Here is a 20653-nt window from a genome sequence, read left to right on the forward strand (position 1 = left end):
CCAGACTGAACCGTTCCACTCCGGGGGAAACTCGGCTTTATTTTTCCACACTGGACCTTTAACAGCCTCAGTGACTCACAGAACATGCACTTTAAAACAGCAGCGACTGAGAGCCGAGGCCGGAGCACACGGAGCAGCCGGAGCACACGGAGCAGCCGGAGCAGCCGGAGCACACGGAGCACACGGAGCACACGCTCAGTCGTGAAGCGTTTGCTGCTGACGCTGAGCAGAAGAGTCGATGGTCAGACAGTGAGAAAGATGTTATTACTGCTTTGTCGACAGAGGAAAAAACAGAACATGACACACAGTCTTCCTAATACACTTTTCCATGATAAAAGTGGACGCCACTATTGGCTACACACACACACACACACACACACACAGCAAGGATTCCATGACAAACAGGGACACGACGGCTAGAAGCTACCACATGATAAACATCTGGCACGTCCACGGTCTACTTCACAAAACTAGAGGCGACGAATGAATGTACTACAACACCTGATTCCAGGATGGGGCTTGGAACATCTCCACCACATTTAATTTGCTCTCGTTTTTTTGTGACAGGAAAAAGAAAAAAAAACAAAAATAAAGACAACAGAAAAAAAAGTTAACCCTACAAAGAAACATTGTTTTTTTTATCTCTCTTAAAACTTTCTAACTCAAATTCCAAATGAACCAAGTCCAGTAGTTGTGACACTGAAAGCAACGCTTACATGTGTCAGTCTTTCTCTCCTAGACTAATAAAAGGGGACGAGGGCGTCAGGTGTCTCAGGGGTGATGATATGCTCATACATAGTGAACCGAGGGGGGGTGTGGGGGGGGGGAGTGGACAGGCCCAGTGTCCCACGCCTCAGCAGTGAAGTCTCTTTGTGACAGTCTCACAGTCTCAAAGGAAGTTGGGAGGGGAAGCAGAAGGGGAGGAATCAAGGATGTAAACTCAAGACGCCGCCAGTCCAACACAGCTCAGCTTCTCTCATCCCAGCAGCCACTGGGGCAGCCGCCTGGAATACTGCTCCACGACGGTTCTTTCTCCAAATCTTCTTCCTGATACTGAGTAAATCTGGCTCAACAGACGACCGGCTGCGGAGGAATCGCTGCAAAGTCCTCGCAGCCTTTTAAAAAGTGACGAGCGCGAGTCGCAGGAGCGCCACGCGGCTGATTTCAGGTTTGCATAACAAACGTTGTGGGTAGTGACCAAATGAAGACGCTTTTTTGTTGGTCATCTTCCAGTTTAGCGTGACGGTCATGGAGGATTTACATTAACGGGTTACTTTGACAGTGGGCGGGTCTGACGGTTTCCACAGTAACCATCAACAACGGCTTTGCCTGAGAGCAGTTTCGGCCATTTTGTGAGGGCGAGCTTGACATGGTTTGATTATATTATTACATTTCATATCGTGTTTTGATTGGCTGATGCTCCCGCGGAACATTTCTCATCTTCTCGAAGGACACGCGACGCAGCTCGGCGACGCCGCTCCGCTCAAAGCGATCGGGAAGTTATGCAAATGAAGCGGACGTCATTCCGTGGTGTGTGAAGGCCACCGTCGTTCCCTGACCTTTAAGAGATGATGTTGATGATGATGATGCATGCTTTTTACACCATCAACAAACCTGGCAACCTCACGACAAGCATTTATTCACCAACAAACACAAAGTCCCACATTTGTTTGTTGGTGAATAAATGCTCCAAACCGCTGTCCTTCGTTCATATTAATGTTAACGTTGGATCAAAATGACTTCAGTTGGTGCAGTGGTGTAAACTGTAGCCATTAAGACTACAGCCCGTTTATCTCAGCACTAAACATGGAAGGTGACCAGCATTGTCCCAAAGCTGCAGCATCACAGCGGGTTTGTGATGCTGCGATGAAAAGAGCCGATCACTTTGTCCGAGTGACGCCGATGAAAGACGACCGCTGCGATTCTAACGACAGGATATTTTAAGAGGAACCACTTGGTCTGACACGGGTCAGCGTGATATGAAGTGAGTGTCTGTGATATCCGTGTCCTACTACACTCACGAAACATCAAAGTGAAGATGTGGCGTCGAGACGTGGAGAGTCGTGGGAACGGACTGATGCTGGTTTCTGGCAACAGGTAGAATCTTAGGTAAAGAAAGCGGGAGAACCACAGGGAACATGGTGACGTTAAAAAAATGACGGGGAGAGAAGGGGGTCGTTGAAAACCCGGCAGAGGATCGTTGATAACTGCCGAGCATCTCAGCTGTGCATGTGTTTCAGTCTCAATATGAACACCGGGAAACGGAGAGGGGAAAAGGTTTCAGCTGTAAGCAAGACAAGAGTCTGGACGGATACAAGTGTTCTGTTCATATCGTTCATATCGTGATGGACTGAGTGTTGTCAAATGTGGATGATGAAAAAGGGAGGGACGTGCCAGCACAGCACTGGTTTTGGTATATTGGTTTTGGCTGCAGATGGAGGATCAGTCAGGGTGGAAGGCTGGAGGGGTTTCAGGGATCTCTTGTCATGCGGGGGGGTAGAGACGGCGAGGACGTTTGCGCCAACGTCTCGTCTTAACTGCCATAATGCATGGTGTTGCTGGGGATGACCATAGGTGAGGCCATGGAGATGGCGGCGCCGCCCATGGTGAACTGGTTGGTGACGGGATAGTAAGTACCGCTGCTGCTGGGGCCGGACTGGCCTGTGGAGGCTCCTGGATCAAAAGGGACAAAGAATGACGCTCAGCGACGGTAATATCACACACACACACACACACACACACACACTGATGTTCTGTGTGAGAACAGGTGGACGTACCTTGCACAATGCCTGTGCTCATGATGGAGCCCATCCTGGAGTGGGTGTGGTTTACAATCCCTGTGTTCACTGTGAGAGGACAAGCACAGTTAATGACACACACACACACACACACACACGACAAGCCTGACGCACTCTGAAGCTACAAAAGCAGTCAGTGTTGTCATGTACGTCAGTGTTGGCTGATGTTGACATCAATGCTTATCCACAGGATTACGGAGGAAAAAGTGACACGAGTCAGTGCTGATAAAAAAGAGAAAGAAAAACTATTTACCAAAGAAACCAGGCGTACTATAACAGGTTACTGCAGAGTTCTAAATTCTAAAGTCATTTACATTTACACATCTGCCTATCTGGTTTTAAAAAGGTCAATGTTCCACATAACTGCCTCGTAACTATTTAACGAGTGTTCGCTTCAAAGGCGTGACAGCGATAATCTTACAGAAACATTATTTCAGCTTTGTGACCGCGTCAAATCAGACTCGTCAGTCATGATCACACACACACACGCACAACATGAACATGACCTCTATTTCTGTTCTCACACACACGCCTGGCACTTGCTGCTGAACTGAAGGTCAAATGACGGGTCTTTATCAGCATTGATGAGAACACGAGACCCAGGTCAACCGGCTGATTCCTTCTCTGATCATTTTTGGCACAAACCTTTCTTTGAAACACCTTGTGAAAGTGCTGAATATTCATTTATTTCATTTTATAAAAGACCTTCAAATCAGTCTCTGAACGTTGTTGCAGTTTTTTGACTCGTTTTGTTTCGGCGTTCATCACGTCTTTTTTAAGCAGGTTCACTTACAGTACTTGTTAAGTTTGGTGTGAAAGAGGCTCAGAGGTGAGGTCAGGAGGTGTGTGCTTCGTACCTAGGGGGATGAGGTTGTTATGAGACACTGACGGGCCGCTGCCAATGACTGTGCTGAGGTCATAAGCTGCAGGCATCCCTGGTGGTGACAGACAGAAAACAAAGCAATTAACATCAACCTCACTGATGTAGGAACCAAAGTGACATGGTTTGCTGCCTTTATCAATGACGTCTGCTTTACAGCAGCGTTAGCTTGTTTTGGGGGGGTTTTATTTGAAAGGGAGGCAGAAGACACTGAAATAATCATGGAAAACATGTTTGTTTTCATTAAAATTTTATTTTCCTTTACAGGGAGATAGAAAACGCTATGGGATTCTGCTTTTTTTTTTGGCTCACATTAAGCAAAGGTCTGTATAATACAGATTAAAAAAAAAACATACAGATCAGTTTGGAGCTACATTAGGTGTAAAAAAATGTGTCAGGAATCAAATATTTGCCATTGTGAGTCCAGTAATGTAAAATGCAACCAACCAAACAATCAGCATATTTTTTTGATTTATTTTATGATTCTTTTTCGCGAATGAAACATAAAACCATTTGCAACGTCCTGCACTTGCTTTTCAAATGTGCACGATGTGGTAAAACCAGTTAAACTGACTTGTGAGGGGAGAATAACCGGTGAAGTGTGTCGTAAATACTGCCGACGGATGAGTGGCATTCCCTTTTGAATTCTTTCCCATTTAGAAAGAGGACAGTGAATGCAACACGTGCTCTGATCACTGCTGCTCACAGCAGCTCAATGTTACGGCAGGACGGCACCACCAGTACTCCTTCCATAATTGATGTCATGCAATTCCAACATCCTTGATTAATTGAACTGTATACAAGCCTAAAAGGAGACACTGTAATATAAGAGCTTACAATTATAAATGGATGGGTCATTTCAGCCACACAACACCGTTACACAGAGGATGAACAACCAACACTCAGTATTACCCCATGTCCTGAGTTGATGCCATTTCCTGTCTCTTAAATTTCTGTAATATTCAGGAAAATGTGACGCTGGTTATCCTTTGTAAACATATGGGGGATATGTTTCATCTACCAGTGTTCATGTGTCTGTTCACCTGATACAGGCATCCCCTGAGTCATGCTGTAGGCTGACCCCGAGTTCCACATATTCTCAGATGGAGAGGTGTAGTGTGAGCCAGGGGGAGGGTTTGGGGTGGAGCCTGTGTACCTGCAATCACAAATAAAAGAATTGGAAATGAGAGGGGTGCATGATGGAATTATCTCCACGGTTCAATCTTCCCGGGTTGTAAATGTAGAGCCAAGTTTACTGAGGGGTCGAGAGATAAACTCACCTGAAAAAGGGGTTCTTCAAGTCCAGGAGGTTGCTGGACTTTGATCCTGTCTGGTCCACCTGGGCGACAATACTGATGTCGTAGCTCTGCCTGTTCGGAAGAAGAACAGCTATAAGTCAACTGGTAAATTAAAATTAAAATTAAAATAAATGAGAGCCTGGAGCCTTGAAGGGATCATTCAGGTTTTTTTTGAAGTGTTGTTGATTTCACCACACCCATCACTGTCTCTCTGGGAGCTGAAATAACCTGCGTCTGCATGGATGTTTGCTTGAATGAGCGTGTTTTTTACTGTACACAGACTGTTCTGACTGGAATGTGACGTTTGTGAAACACTTTATCTTTAGCTCTTACTTCTCACAGTGAAAATTAGTGAGGGAAGTGAGCAGTTCAGATAAATCACATGTCATAGTCTTATGTGTGTGTGTGTGTGTATATTTTATTGGGTGAGCCTTTTGTTAAGTAGCTAAAAAGACAAATTTTTTTATTTTTTTTCTGTCCTTAACAGCATGTGTAGAATATGTCAATAACTCATTTAACGACACTTTAAAATAACTAAATTATCAGCCCCCTGGCTTAGCTTAGCAATGGGGGTAGAAACAGACAGGAACACAGCGAGCCTGGCTCTGTGCAAAGGTACAGTAAATAAATACTCGATGATTAAGTGTCATATCTCTGTGTTTAATCCCCACAAAAGCCTGAGTGTAGTGTTATGGCGAGATTATGATGCTGTGCCAATGAAACACAAAGCTACAGTGCAGGTGTATACACCAGAGTACATCTTAAAGAAGAGACAGCACTGCTGATAGTCGCTTTTATGCATCCGTCATTTCTCTGTTTCTTTTCACTATAAAGTAAAAACACTTCCAACCTCTAGTTTCCTACAAGTTTTCTATAGCTTTGTTTCAAAAACGAGAACATTGGTCTTCACCTTTTCTGAGTATTGTTTTGGTAAGAAACCCCTTTACTAAGTCTGAGTTTAAATAACGGCACAAATTGGATGCCAGTGTCATTAATAAAAATAATAACAATAATAATAATTATAATAAATCATCATACCTCCTGTTGGCCACCAGCAATGCAGTGCCGGACAATGTATCCCCAGCCTTGGTGAAGAGAGGAGACTGCAGCAGACAGCGGACCTGGTACCAATGGGTTAGAGGCTCTGTGGGTGCTGTTGACAGCCATACTGTCACCCTGCACAGAGAGGGAGTGGGTAAAGAGTGTGAGGGACCAGCTTATGATTCAAAACACTGCAACTGCCCATATGTGAATGAGTGACTGACTTACATTGATCCAATAAATGCCACATCAAACCAGAAAGCTAAGCCATGTACCAGACCAGAGTGCATCATGTGGAACTTAAAGGGAATCTCTATCCTGTGATGCAAGACAAAAGACATGTAACAATTACAACACATATATACGTGTAATTATTTACACAAAGTGCGCACACAAACACACACACACCTGTAAAGATCCTCTTCTTTGGCATCCAGGAAGTTAACTGTGTGTTTGACTGATTTGGCCATCAGTATACGGATATCAAATGTGTCCTGTGAAGAAAGAGCACAGCTCATCATTGAAAAATAAAACGCCAAGTACACTATAACAAAACTCACTCAGGTAAGACTACGTTCAAACCAGGAGACATCAACTCATAAACAGAAGGATTGTGAAGCAAGACACTGAATGAATGGACCTGCTGTCAGACTACAGTTTGTTGTCATTGGAAGCGTTTATCGACCAAAATGTAGTAGATTATCCGTCTTTGTATTAGTGAATAATTGCTGTAAAATAAAAATGTTTTGTGTAGAGCTAGTATGCACACACACACGCACAAGATATTTGCTGTTTCCACAGCAGTTCGAACACACACGGTTTTGCATTTTGAAATGAAAGTTTACTGCGCAAACAGCAACAGCTTCATCCTTGTAAACCTCGCGCATGAACCACCTTAAATGAGCAAGTGGCAGAGAGGAGAGAGTTGTGAAAGGCCACCGTAGTTCTGACGCACATGGGAAAGGACGGGGTGAGTTCATTTGTTACAATCTGCAGTCTCACCATTAGATGTCACCAATACTCACTTATTCTAACACTCTGGGCCTTAAAAAGCTTTTTGTTTATGAAGTTTATGACAATCCCAAACCCATTTGTTTTGTAACTGAACAAGTGTAAACCTGCGTGTGCGTGTGTGGAGGAAAACTCACCACGATAGGCTGGCGGAAGTACTCATCCACAGCTGCTCCACGCAGAGCAGAGAGGTCTACACCGTGGAATGAGGGCTGGTACCTGAGGGCCAAGATATCACGTTTTCATTCTTTATTTTCAACAGGTTTAAACATCTGGAACAATCTCATGTTAGAAAATAATTCACACATTCAAAGCAGCTGACCTTCGATTAAGAACGTCGCCACACCTTTAAAAAGCCTCCACACTGACCCGGAGTAAAGATTGATGGGAAGAATATCATTTAAAATCTTAAGCAAGTTAGTTTCAGGATTATCTAAACTAACTAGATTAATATAATGTTTTAGGAAGTTTCTAAAAGGCAAGTAGGATGTCAAGGCAGCTGTGAATATCCAGGATTCTCCCCTGTTCTCCTCCTGCTGAACATTCATCATTCCCACTGCCTCTGCAGAGTGTGTAGTAAAGGAGAACCCGACACCACCAGTCGTGTTGTTAAAATGATGTACACCACACCAAGACTGAAAACATAGGGACTCGGTCAAAATGCTGGCTCCATTTAGAAAGAGTCGCTCCCTCTGTTGAAGTGAAGACCCAAGCCCCAGAAAACACACGTGTAAAAACGTCGAGGTGGCAGGAGCCCCCAGGCCCCAGGCCCCAGGCCCCAGGCCCCAGCCTCCTCCCCTCCTCACCAGAAGTTGGCCTTGGTGAACTGCTCCATGTAGAGCTGCTCGTCTGTGAAGGGTGCCAGGTGGACGTCACCGATGGTGGGGAACATTTTACCTGAGAGAGAGAACGAGGCGGTGAGTCAAGAAAAGTAATGTTTTGCAATCAACTCAATCAGATTTTTATCATCGACTAAATCATTTTGCATTCCCAATTCAAACTTCTCCCCTCATGAAGGCATTTTAAGACTCAAGCGATCCACAAAGATCTCACATACCAAAAGCAATTCAACTGTACGTGTAATTAAATTGTTAAATTTCCAGTCACTGAACTCCAAGATTTCCACAGTTTTTACCGTTAGGAACACCATGCTCAAACCACTGCAAACAGCTCTGTAATAAATCCCATTCTTACAGTTTAACTGTTCGAAATGTGTTAAAGAGGAAAAGATTGATCCATTTCATCAATTAACTTCATTGTTGTACTATAGTGCAGCGTACAAACTGTAGCTGTCAATGTGATCATACCACAACATAAACACCTCTTCAACACGGTAACCATGGAAAACTAACATTGAACCTTTGCATTACAGGATGAGTGAGTATGAGTAACTCCTCCGTCTTGTGTCCCAAACCTCCTCACCATTGGGTTTGAGGAACTTCTTGGCATGCAGGTAGCTCTCCAGCATTCGCTCATTAAACAACATGTAGCCCATTGGCTCTGAGATGATGATGTCAACCTGCTCCGGCAGCGTCACCTCCTCCACCTTCCCCGTGATGACGACCACGCGCTCGCCTAAACGGTTGCTGTTTACCAGCACCTGTGAGGCAGAGGACACCGTTATTAAACACATCTGGTTCCATTTAAACGGTGGTTTTAAACAAAACGGCTGAAAAACACGGCGGTTCCTTGATTTTAACATTGATGTGTGTGTGTGTGGCTGCGTGTGCAGACCTCGGCATGTTGTGCCATGGTGCTGGCCTCCACAGCATAGACCTTCCTGGCTCCAGCTTGAGCTGCAAAGAAAGAGAGGATCCCCGAGCCGCATCCCACATCCAGCACCACCTGAGAACAGACAACAGGAAACATGAGGTCACTGTTGGCAACAGTTACAGCTACATTTCAGCAAAGGTTATATAATCTTTGAATGGGATGACTCACTGTAAACAAACACATTTCTTCACTTACTAAACATTGAAATACTGTTTAAAAAAGAAAAAAGTTAGTGCAGTAAGAGTTTTAACAATTACTCTACCTGGCTGTTTATATTCTGGATTATCAATACTCTCTATTAAGACTTAAATGACAAAATACAGTGAGATGGTGTCTTCATTAACACAGTCACTAAATGAAATGATGTCAGCAAGACCTTAATGTAAACAAACCAGAATGACAAGAAAGTCAAATATCATATATCAACATGTGCTCTGCTCTTTGTTTGGATGGATCAACAACGCAAACGCGGCACCGTGCAGAAATGAAACCCCACCTGTCCATGAGGTAATGCAGACGGGGGAAGGGGAAGGAATTTTAGCAGCAGCGACAGACAGGAAGTCAGCCAAAGGATGACGTCGCTGACAGCAGCTTTGATATTTAGTGGGGAATAAAAACATAACAGCCTATGACAGATGTCTACAATGTCCCGAAAGAACACCATTTCACTTCTGTCCAAAAACACAAGTAATCGTCCTCATCACCCTGATCTGGACGGTTCAGCACATGTCGCTCGTCTCTACTACAGCACATCCCCTGTGCATTTAAGCATATGTATGTGTATATATATATATATATATATATATATATATATATATATATATATATATACACATACACATATATATATATATACATATATACATATATACATACACACATATATATATATATATACACACACACATATATATGTATATATGTATGTATGTATGTATATATATATACACATATATATACACACAAATGTATGTATATATATATATACACACATATATACACACATATGTATGTGTATATATATATATACACATATATATACACACATATGTATGTATATATATATATATATACATATATATACACACATATGTATGTATATATATATATATATATATATACATATATATACACACATATGTATGTATGTATATATATACACACACATATGTATGTATATATATATATATATATACATACATATGTATGTATATATATATATATACATATATACACACATATGTATGTATGTATGTATATATATATACACACACATATGTATATATATATATATACACATATGTATGTATATATATATATATATATATATATATATATATATATATATATATATATATATATATATATATATATATATATATATATATATATATATATATATGTATATATATACACATATATGTATATATATTCATTAATATGGAGGGATTACCTTGTCCTTGAAGTCGCTGTGGTTTTGGAGAATAGCCCGCTGGTAAGTCCCTGTCCGAACATAGTCCTGCATCATGTTCTGTTGCTGAGAGAGGTAGCCATAAAACTGCGGACAAGAACAATGTGTTCATACACTTACAAACACAGATCATGTAATAAAAGACAAATCAGTCGGGACATAAACAAACATCCAGACAATATTTAACTAAGTAAAATATATAATTGAGCACAAGTTATACAGTTATACATTCAGTGGTACAACCATTTGAACTCATCCATATTTGTCAGTACAGGCAAACATTAAAACTGTCTCATAAACTACAACAAACCACCGTATTAGCTCTACGGTCTGTAAAAGGAAGAAGACTTTTTGGGACAAGGTGTTCCGTGTTTGTGCATAAGCATAATGTGTACTGAGGTGATTACAGTGTTGCTGTGTGACTGTACCTTTACATGTCATTAGACAAAAATACAGAATCATAGTGTTAATCCAAATTAAACCAGACTTACATGACAAATAAGCCTGTTTAACGCAACCCAGATCATGCAAGTGAGAGTCCAGCTATGCTACAGCATGTCAACCTTCAGTCAGACCAGAGGTGGACTCAAGCTAACCTGGCCACTAAGCACAGTTCCTACCCTGGTTAATACCTGGAAGTAATGGATGGGAGCAGTACACAAAGGAATAAGACAACAGTGACAAAAATATGGCAAGATTCAGGCTGCTACTTTTTTGGACTGAGGAGAACTATTTGATGCTTTTTCAGCTTAAAGCACAGAATATTTTAGCATTCATGGATGATGGTAAGACTCAGAATGTTGCTCAACATGCTAACACCTGGCCACATGGTAACCCTGAAACCACTCAACATTGACACCCTGAAAGGGAGCCCCAAGTGGAGCGGAGGTCGACTCACTTGATTCACTAAATCGATTCCTTGCTCGTATACTGGGACAAAGACAGCAGTCCAAGTGATAGTTGAGCTACAACCGTACCTCAAAGTGAATGTTCATGGTTCATTAAATGTACTGACTGATTATATAGATAATTACTCAAGGCAAGGAGATTATTATTCTTATTCTAGCTCGTGTTTGAAGAAGAGACACAAACCTCTGTGCATGTGTGTATAAGTGTGTGCGCTCCTCTCACCTGGAAGTACTGTACAGCAGAGGACTCCTCTGTTCTATCGCTGAAGACCGAGTGCTCACAAAAGTGCCCACGACTGTTTTTCAGGAGATTATAAAACGACTGGAAGTCTGAAGCAAAGAAGAACACAAACACAAACAACAACTGCATGTCATTCAGCAGTTACTCACAATCGTACAGTGGTGTGTGTGTGTGTGTGTGTTAATATATATTAGGTTAGTCTTTATGTTGTTTTTGGCAACTCGCACACATTGGATTAAAAATGAGTCAATGGCCACATTTAGCCCTGGTATTAACATCTAAGCTGAGTGATCTGATTACAAGTGCAGAGCAAGTGAAGACACATAATGCACAGAATCGGTTGTAGCCACAAAATGATAACATGTAAACCACACTATCTAAAAAAAAATAAAATGAGTCATGTGCATATATCAAGTGTTTTGATCTAATATTAAATATATCTAATTTAAAGCCTAAATAACGGAGTTTATTTAGAGTTTGTGTGGGCGAGTTTTAAGTTTATTTAATAGGCTTTTCTAGACCGTCAAGTAAGTTTATGGATGGGACATCGACATGTGACCAAAACTGCACCAGTAACAGATGAAGTGCTTGCCAAACTGAGTCAGTGTGTACACTCTCAACACCACAGAGGATAAGCGTGATACTGCCGCTGTGGCTGAGGCAAAGACGGAGTTAGAGGCAGAGATGGTGAACTAGGACTGGAGGGTCCACGTGACAGGGGCTGGAGAACAGAGTAGGCAACAACAGTAATAAAATAATAATAATAATTTATTTGATCTATAAAGCACTTTACATTTAAAGTAAAATCTCAACTTCTCTAGGCGTCAGAGAACTGTTGAATCTCAAGTCTTTATTGGGTGACCTAAATAAAACGACAACAAATATAATGGTGGCCTAAGAGTTTTGCACAGCCCTGTATGAGTGTTGACTGATCTGTCCGTGGTCAGATGTTACCACCAGGTCTGAACAGGGTCGACCCGCTCTACTCTCAGTAGGAGGTGAACCAAGTGTGTGGGGCAACACAAGTCTGGCTGCTTTCATAACAAACCTTTGGCGCACTGACTCACCCTGAAGTCGTAAACACAGATAAAGGAGTCATTTATTTGCGCGATGCACGTTTGGTTACACAGTAAATTACCTCTACAGAAGTAGCTGCACACTACCAGCATACTGTGTGTGTGTGTGTGTGTGTGTGTGTGTGTGTGTGTGTCACTTAAGCCTGGTTTATACTTCATCACTTGACACTTTTGATAATTGCTGCTCAACAAAACCAAATGAGTCACACATTTTAAATTTATGCTTTGGCAGACAGTTTTTGTCATCTCCGTGGCAACCAACCACACACTATCCTCCAGCCCGATCTTATGTTAGTATTATTATTATTATTATTTTGAATTTGAAAATGAAGCATCTAAACGGAGAGGGTGACAATCAATCACCACGTCCTAGGAAAGTCCACAGGTGTGCAACAGAAAGAGTGGTGCAACACTCCCCATGTCTGGAGTATAAATCAGGCTTTAGTAAGAGTCTTTTTATATTGGGGCATTTGTATTGTGTACCTGCAGGTGACGAGAACTGCAGCAGGACGCTGTTGCAGCCCAGCGTGATGATGAACGACTGCTTCCCCACGCGGCTGCACTCCGTCTCCCTGGAGACCGAACACTTGAACACACTCGCGTCCTCTCCTGGAATGAAATTGAGAGGATGGAAATAGTTAGGACAGCGTGCTGCTTTATTTCTTTTTCTTCATGAGAAGTCAATTTCTAAATATCAAGTCATTATCCTTTAGACGTCTTCATTTCCTCTGCACTGTGCATGACTGACTCAGAGAATGTTTACCGATAATCACACATTTAGCATTTAAGACAACTGGCCAGCAATCTTATCTTATATAATCGTCTGTTATTAAAAAAGTGTTGTTGTTTTTTCAAGCTTGTAAATTGACAAATTAGGAATCTGTAAGCAGTTATTAGACTCATTTCATTTTTCTTTTAATGAGACTATTCCATTTTTCCTACTAGAGATGTCGCTAACATTCTAATATCAGTCCTGAATCAAAATTGTGTGGGAAAGTTCATACTTGAACATTAAAACCCTGTCTGAGTTCAAAATACACAGCCCACAAGTCCAGCGGGGGATGAAATGAGTTCAGCTTGGCCTGTGTACTTCTTGTTCATCACAAGACGACAGTGATGCAATGTTGATAGAAGTTTCTGAGTGGACAGTCATGACACAGAAATGAAAGCAAATTGAGTGGAAGTATTTCTGATTCTACTTCACCAAAAAAAAAGCTGGACAGTGTATGTGTGGGGGGTTGTTTGATTTTCACAAGTTACCGCCCTTTTACCCACTCATGATAGTGTCTTCTTTTCAATTTACATATTCAATTGCATAGAGGTACACAGCTACACAAAACAGCGAGGCTAAATGGAAACAGCTGGTGTCCTCCTTTATTTTTATATCAGACAAAAATCCCATTATGTAGGTCAGTGTCAGTAATTTCCTTTAACAGTTGCACACCCCATTTCAATTTTCTCTAGTTTTGAAACCCAACACCAGAGACAACTGGTCTGTTCGACAGCTAACTGGTGGATGCTGCCGGTCACGTGTTGGGTGTAAAAGGAGTCCTGATTATTTTTGAATGTTTGCTCATCAAAGTGTCACACACTGATGACTCCATACTCTTCTAAAGAAAACTGCTTTGTTTGGAAATAGTAATGGAACATTGCCTTTGTTTGTGTTGAACAGCTGAATGAGGGATCCACATACAGTTATCCAAGGATAAACGCAAGAACTTTAAATATGATGTGACTTTCTAAATAAAGACTACATAAATAAAAAGCAACACACGTGACAAAGAAGTCGAGTATCCCGTCAGGTAGGTCTGACAGTAAACACAATGTAATCACAACATCGTACAAAACTCTACAGCAACAAAACAATGGAGGAAAAAAAACAGATTAGAGTCCCAGCGTGTTGCATGAGGGAACTGGTTTTCATGTTGTATGAAAATAAACAAGAACTGACAGCAGCGTAACTAGCACAAACCCCACAGTGTTTTCATTATTTCATGTGATTATGTACTTGAAAAGCTGTTAACTTCAAATGCACACATTTATTCTCAAAAACAAGGGGGTTGTTTTTCTTCATCATTCATGGTCTGTGAGATGTGTTTTAACTGCTTGTGCAAACACATCTGCCAGTTAGAAAACCAGTTGGGACTAATTAAGCAGCCTAAACTAACACCCATTGACAGATTAAGAGCAGGGCCACAGAATTAAAGAGACGCACCTCAGTCCTCACTCCTCCTCTCACTCACTCACTTTCACACGCTCATCATAGCAGAAGTGGAAATTAGACGGCAAAGAAATCACCAGCTGGTGGGTGTTTATGTTTGTGCCATTATGCCCTAAATGATCTTTAAAAACCGGTTAATTGAAATGATCCCATTATCGATTATTAGACTACTCTCCAATTCCAGCCTCATAGATGTTTTCTTTGATGTAATGACATTAAACTGAATCATCAGCTTGTAGACAAAAACAAAAGCATTAGAGGATGTCACCACTTTGAAATCTGGGAAACATGGATTCACATTTTCCACCATTTTCTGAACCAAACAAGTAATTTATTACTGAGAAAATAAACAACTGCTTGTGAAAATAATCACTGGCTGCAGCCTTTAACTATAAAATCAACTTAGAAGAAAATACAGATAATATTTCAATTTAAAAGGCAGCTAACGATTATTTTCAGAGTTTGGTCCCTAAAATGTCTGAAAATGTTGATCAGTGTTTGTCAAACCTGGAAATGATGATGTTCTCGATTGTCTTGTTTTGTCCACAAACCAAAATGATTGAGTTTTTAATGATTTCTTTGTTCTATGGAGCAAAGAAACACAGAAAACATTCACTTTTAAGAAGCTGAAACAATCAGAAATGTTGTGAAAATGATGGAAAAAGCTTCAAACTGATTATCCAAGAAGTTCTCGGTCTCAGCTCTAGGGAAAAGCTTTGTTTTATTATAAAACTAAACAAATACATGCATGACTCAATTTTGACATGGTCTGCATATCAAAGCAGCAGGTGGCAAACTTTCAGCCAGACAGTGCACGTGTGCTTCAAGCTGCTATAAAATGGGCCATACTGTGAATTTCACACAATGTTAATGTATAATTTTCCATTAGAGACTCGCCCAGTCATGTAAATGCCTCCATCTTTTAAATCCGGGTTATAATACATGCTTTCTGTGATCACCATTCACAGAACAGTTTTCACAGACTAAGCAAAACTAATAATAAGTGATTTTACTGACAAAGCAGGATATTTTCACACAAAAAACACCTTGAATTTACAGAGAGAGAGTTTCAGTACTTGAATTTTCACCCGACTGTTAGTCAGTTCGTACACATGTGTGACCGACGTGCTGCTCCTACTACATTTCCTGCCTTGCCACAATATTTGTGATTTCTTTCTTTTTCAGTAGTTTGTTTTCTGGAGTTGTGCCCTCTCCAAAAAATGCTGGTGGGCAGAGTTGTACCATTTGTCTTCGTTATGGAGTTACTACGTTGACTTCACGTTGGATACGCAGCACAGACTGTTGGATTCTGGAAAAATAGTTTTCCTCTCTATTTTTACTTTTGTTATTCAGCAAAAGCAATACACACTGATCAAATGAGTCCAAGTCTATTGTACTTTAACACAATCAACTCTGTGAATTTCTCACTATGCCGTTTCCTCTTCGCTGCTGTTCTTGCTGACTCAAACACACTGCTGATGATTTGTTCTGCTTCTCCACATGATGGACAAACAGAGTATGGGCAAAACTGAGAGCGACTGTGTACGAGCCAGTGCTGACAATGCAACACCAGTGTGAATTAACAGCTGCAGACTTGTACTCGAGTGTAAGAAGCAGGAGCTTCAGTGGCAGTTCAGGTCAACAGGGGCGACAGCTTCTAAACATGACCGACTTAGATTCCATGAGGGAAATCAACACAGTTAATACTACTGATTGATTGCATGCTGAGAAATCATTAAATGCTTAACTTCATACCTTCTGAAAAGAATGAATCACTTAAGCACAGCGCATAATTGTCTGTTGTTAAGTCCCTCTCTTTCGCCCCAGGTTAATAGTTTGCAAGTTTGATCATGAATCTAGTGCTACAAGATTCTATGGATGAAATAAGGGTATGTTTCTCATTTACACCTAACCTTATCATTGTCAATCTTAAACTGCCAAAATGAATCAAAGGCTACAGCCACCACAACACTATAATGTTAGTGTTCAAATGTTTTATAGCTGCAAAAGTTACGCAATTCTCCAGGATATTCAAATTTAGAAATGCTCCTGGCAACATTGTCGTTTGAAAACAGAGAAAGATTGAAGTCATAGAAATAAAGGCTCCACTCACTGTGGTGTTTGGTGAGGTTTGGTCTGAATAACAGAAACCTACCAACATTTGCATCTAATTTTCCAACATTTACCTGCTGTGAATACAGATAATCTTCACAGCCAAAAGCGGATTCACTTCATTTCATCAAGTATGATGACAAATTTAATTTTAACCATGAGATTCTGACTGTGACATAACAAGCTGAGGGCTTTACAAAAGAACAATTCTCCCCTCACACCGTCAGGAAAATAACAATAACTATTTTTCTCTCACGCACATTGTGTGTCGATGAGCAGCACCTCCAGACAACAGCCATATGCAAGCACTCTAATGTGCAACATGACACAGCCGCTCATCTGCTCTGCATTTAAAATATTACAACATCGGCTCAGCTGCACTTCCAGTTACGTCAAACTGCATGATTAAAATACGATTCCGCACGCTGAAATTTGAAACATGTCCCCACAGCTCTGGTTACTGGAATGTAAAGACTATACTAAATATGGCTTCCTTCCTGCTGGGAAATGGAAAACTGTTTGTTTTGTACCTGCTGCCAAACCATACACCAAAGAAAAGGAAGAGACCGTGTGGGAGATTCTGGCCACAGCCAGTTTTGTTCAAGAATGATATTTTGCTGTCGTGCGACTGCTATCCAACATTTACTGCCAGTGACTTACATACTCGTCTTATCTTACTCATGATTTTGGTATAAGTTGAAAGAAGATATTTGTTACTGTAAAGATTAACACAAACATTGCAGCATATAAAAACTCTTTATGGACAACTCAATGACTTATTTTCACTGAACAGCTGTATGCTGGCCAGCTCTGCTCTTTTTGAGCACTAAAAAGGTGTGAATTCAAAACACCCAATATTATTAGCCAAGGGAAAATAACATTTGCTCCTCAACAATTCTGCTGGAGTTGTTGATGCTTCAAAAACTCTGTTGTGTTGCAGTGTTTGCCCACCAGCCTACAGAAAGAACACAAACCCTGACACCACAATTTATACCTGCCATCTTGTTTCAGTAACAAAAATGACTTAATGTTGTGCTAACAGCAAAACAGCACCTGACCACCTGAAGTCACAAAGATTTGTGACGACACGTGCTAGTCAAGGCTACTTCCAGTGAAATATGTCGTGTGTGTGATCCACGCGCTCCACCGTCGACCACTTCTGTGTAAACTAATACAAAACAGCTGTTAGGGCTCCAGATCAAAAGAGAGCATCTCATGTAGTGTAGCATGCACTAAGACTTTCAAAGTCCTGTGAACTTGTCTTTAAACTGTGGATAATCTGTGGAGATCTGGTACACAGACGTCTTCAGGGATAGTTAAAGAATGACTACTTGCAGTAACTTTTTCCAGTCAACTTTTCACCAATCCTTCAATATCAGGCACCCTTTTTGAAGTTTACAGGAACAGATGAGTGACACAGGAGAGGAGAAACTTAAAAGGGTAAATGATGTAAAGTCTGGGTTGTGTGGCCATCACAACTCAAAGCAAAATAAACACCTTTAAGAGAATCTTGGCTGAGATTGTAAACCAGTGCTCTCCTGTGGAGTTCGGGCACTTGGGAGAATCACTGGTGATGTAAATGGCCAATTCAGCAAAAGAAAATGCATATTTATCAGTGTTCTCATCCACTACTGTAAACAGAATAGTGAACGTTAGTTCAACTGAGACAAGCAGTAGGTGGCCAAATTTAGTCAGTCACCACATAATTTATGTATGCTCTTTATTTCCGGCGACATAACTAAAGAGCTCCATTGCTCCAGTAGCCGTTGATACATGGTAGTGTTTCCGTGCTGCTTCCATTTATTTATTTTTATTTTAACATATTGCCTTTTGCACTAACTGGAGAAATGATGCAGTTTCCTCATCAGTCCACATATAGCTCCATTTTTAGTGCAGTGCAATTTGGGAGGTAAAATGATGTTTCTGCCACGAGATTGTCTAAGATTTTTGCTGAATTCATTTTCGTCACTTATTCGCATGAACCTTTTATTGATATGCCAAATGTTGAACGTCCCTCAAGCATAAAACTTGGTAAAAACAAGCAGTCTCCACACTTTACTGTGATTTGAGGTTTTCCTTGACTTTGGCAGCCATCTGTATGCAATTCAGCGTGTGTTTGCCCATACATAATCTTCAGTTTTTAATCATGATGTATTTCCAGTGCTTTTATGACAAAAGGGATTAATTATGTCCATGTATTTCGCTGGATATACACGGGGGCGTGTCTGTCTCTTTACACTCAAACATGACCAAAAATCTGCAGTGAACTGAGATATGTGGAGGGAAAAAGCAGACATGTGCGCGTCCCTGTAACAGGAGCATCGCAGCAGAGGAGGCCAGCGGCGCTACCGCTGCTTTTCAGCGGGACATCCCACCGAGCAACAAAAGCGGCGGAGGAGCGGAGCGGCTCTGATCCCGCGTCCGCACGGGAGGAGAGAAGACGGCGGGGAAGCGTCTTTTGTTCCGATGAGAACAAAGATGAATGCATAAGTAATGAGGGCCCGGTCTCCCTACAACACCCCAAGACGCCAAAGCCGTTCCCCAACCCCCACCATCCATGAAAAGTAAAAAAGCTTCAAAAGTTTCCGCGTTTACCGCTCAAACGTTACGGACCCACGGCCACACACGCTGAGCCGCAGCGGCAACCGCCGCCGGTAAAACAACACACAGCCCTGGAGTGATGCCCTCAGCTCCCGGCTCCACGAACACCAACATCCGCTAATACACACGCTACATAACAGTATAACCTTTCATGCGTCTATTTGGGGCCAACTGGAATATATTCACTTTAAATAAACGCACGTTGTTCATGTCTGTGAGGAAAAAATACACATTGTTGAAGCCTCAAGGGCAAAAGACATAAGCTGCGAGACTGTGAAGCACGCTAGCGCATCACCGCTGGAGCCAAGCTAGTGGCATTGTTTAACTAGCATTAAACTACTCATTACTTAGCTACTCTGTTTATTCGTGTGACTGACTAAGCAGCGCTATACGTGTTGCGCTGTGTTTTTGTCATAGTCTACAAAGGCGCTAAGTTGTGAAGAAACCGCGACTATAGAGTGGACAAAGCTAAAAGAAGAGCCAGGCGGCCACGGAGAAATGTGGACTTTTCTCGGCTCCCTCGTGACGAGCAGGGGGAGGCGACGTGGTCTCTCAAGATGGATTAGCTTGTTGTTGGCTAGCGCTACGCACGGCCGGATTAGCTCTGCATAGCATTAGCATGGGCAGTTGAAAAGAGGCCGAGCGGCTGCAGAAAAGGTCAACTCACCATTGGAGAGATTGATGAGGGCTGCGTCTTGTGTGCTTTTGATTTCTAGCCTCAGGGGCTGCTGCTCTGAGTGTCGCTGTATGTCTCCATTCGCGTCTCCGATGGAGAGGAGCCGCACGCCGGGGAACACCGAGACCGCCATCTTCGATCTGGAAGTCGAGACAGGTCGGTGGTGCTCACATCCAACAGCGCACTGCTCTCTGCTGGAGGCAGAGTGGGCATCCGCCGCGAGATGAGCCAGTCCAACAGCGTCACCCGGCGGATCAAAGCGGGTATAGTCTGAACAAAGGTGGCTTACGTCATGACGACTTACGACTCTCATATTTATTGTTGCAAGGAAAAAGAGAAATGCACAAAAGAGTGTATTGAATCTTACAAAAAATTAACAAACAAAGAAGCTGCCATCGAAATTAAGCCTTTCAAAGACGAATAATGTTTTTTACTTATTTAAATGTAAGTAAGGCGAAAACAGTCATTGAAATTCGTGTCTAGTTCAATAAATCATAAATAATCAAAATAAAAAAACATTTTCTCCTAAAAAATACTGTGTTTTTA

At 41.6% G+C, this 20653-nt stretch overlaps 1 protein-coding gene across 1 annotated transcript; it reads right to left on the reverse strand.

Annotated features, from left to right (window-relative positions):
- Nucleotides 1-505: 505 nt before the first annotated feature.
- Nucleotides 506-20310, reverse strand: carm1 (coactivator-associated arginine methyltransferase 1). The gene is made up of 16 exons (XM_044051660.1): nucleotides 20099-20310; nucleotides 12981-13106; nucleotides 11404-11510; nucleotides 10255-10359; nucleotides 8763-8873; nucleotides 8451-8628; nucleotides 7835-7925; nucleotides 7166-7247; nucleotides 6426-6511; nucleotides 6246-6335; nucleotides 6015-6152; nucleotides 4959-5048; nucleotides 4722-4834; nucleotides 3656-3733; nucleotides 2778-2846; nucleotides 506-2673 (listed from the first exon to the last, which is right to left on the reverse strand). Exons 1-16 carry the CDS (start codon nucleotides 20238-20240, stop codon nucleotides 2534-2536), a joined length of 1746 nt encoding a protein of 581 aa, XP_043907595.1. The 5' UTR covers nucleotides 20241-20310; the 3' UTR covers nucleotides 506-2533.
- Between the last annotated feature and the right edge of the window lie 343 nt (nucleotides 20311-20653).

The sequence above is a fragment of the Solea senegalensis genome, linkage group LG19 (genome assembly GCF_019176455.1).
Source record: "Solea senegalensis isolate Sse05_10M linkage group LG19, IFAPA_SoseM_1, whole genome shotgun sequence".
Lineage (NCBI taxonomy): Eukaryota > Metazoa > Chordata > Actinopteri > Pleuronectiformes > Soleidae > Solea > Solea senegalensis.

Coding starts and splice junctions, on each gene's coding strand:
- carm1 (XM_044051660.1), bottom strand. CDS start 20,240: ATGGCGGTCTCGGTGTTCCCCGGCGTGCGGCTCCTCTCCATCGGAGAC. Junction 13,107..20,098: donor CCTCATCAATCTCTCCAATG/GTGAGTTGACCT, acceptor ATTTCATTCCAG/GAGAGGACGCGAGTGTGTTC. Junction 4,835..4,958: donor TTGAAGAACCCCTTTTTCAG/GTGAGTTTATCT, acceptor TTGTGATTGCAG/GTACACAGGCTCCACCCCAA.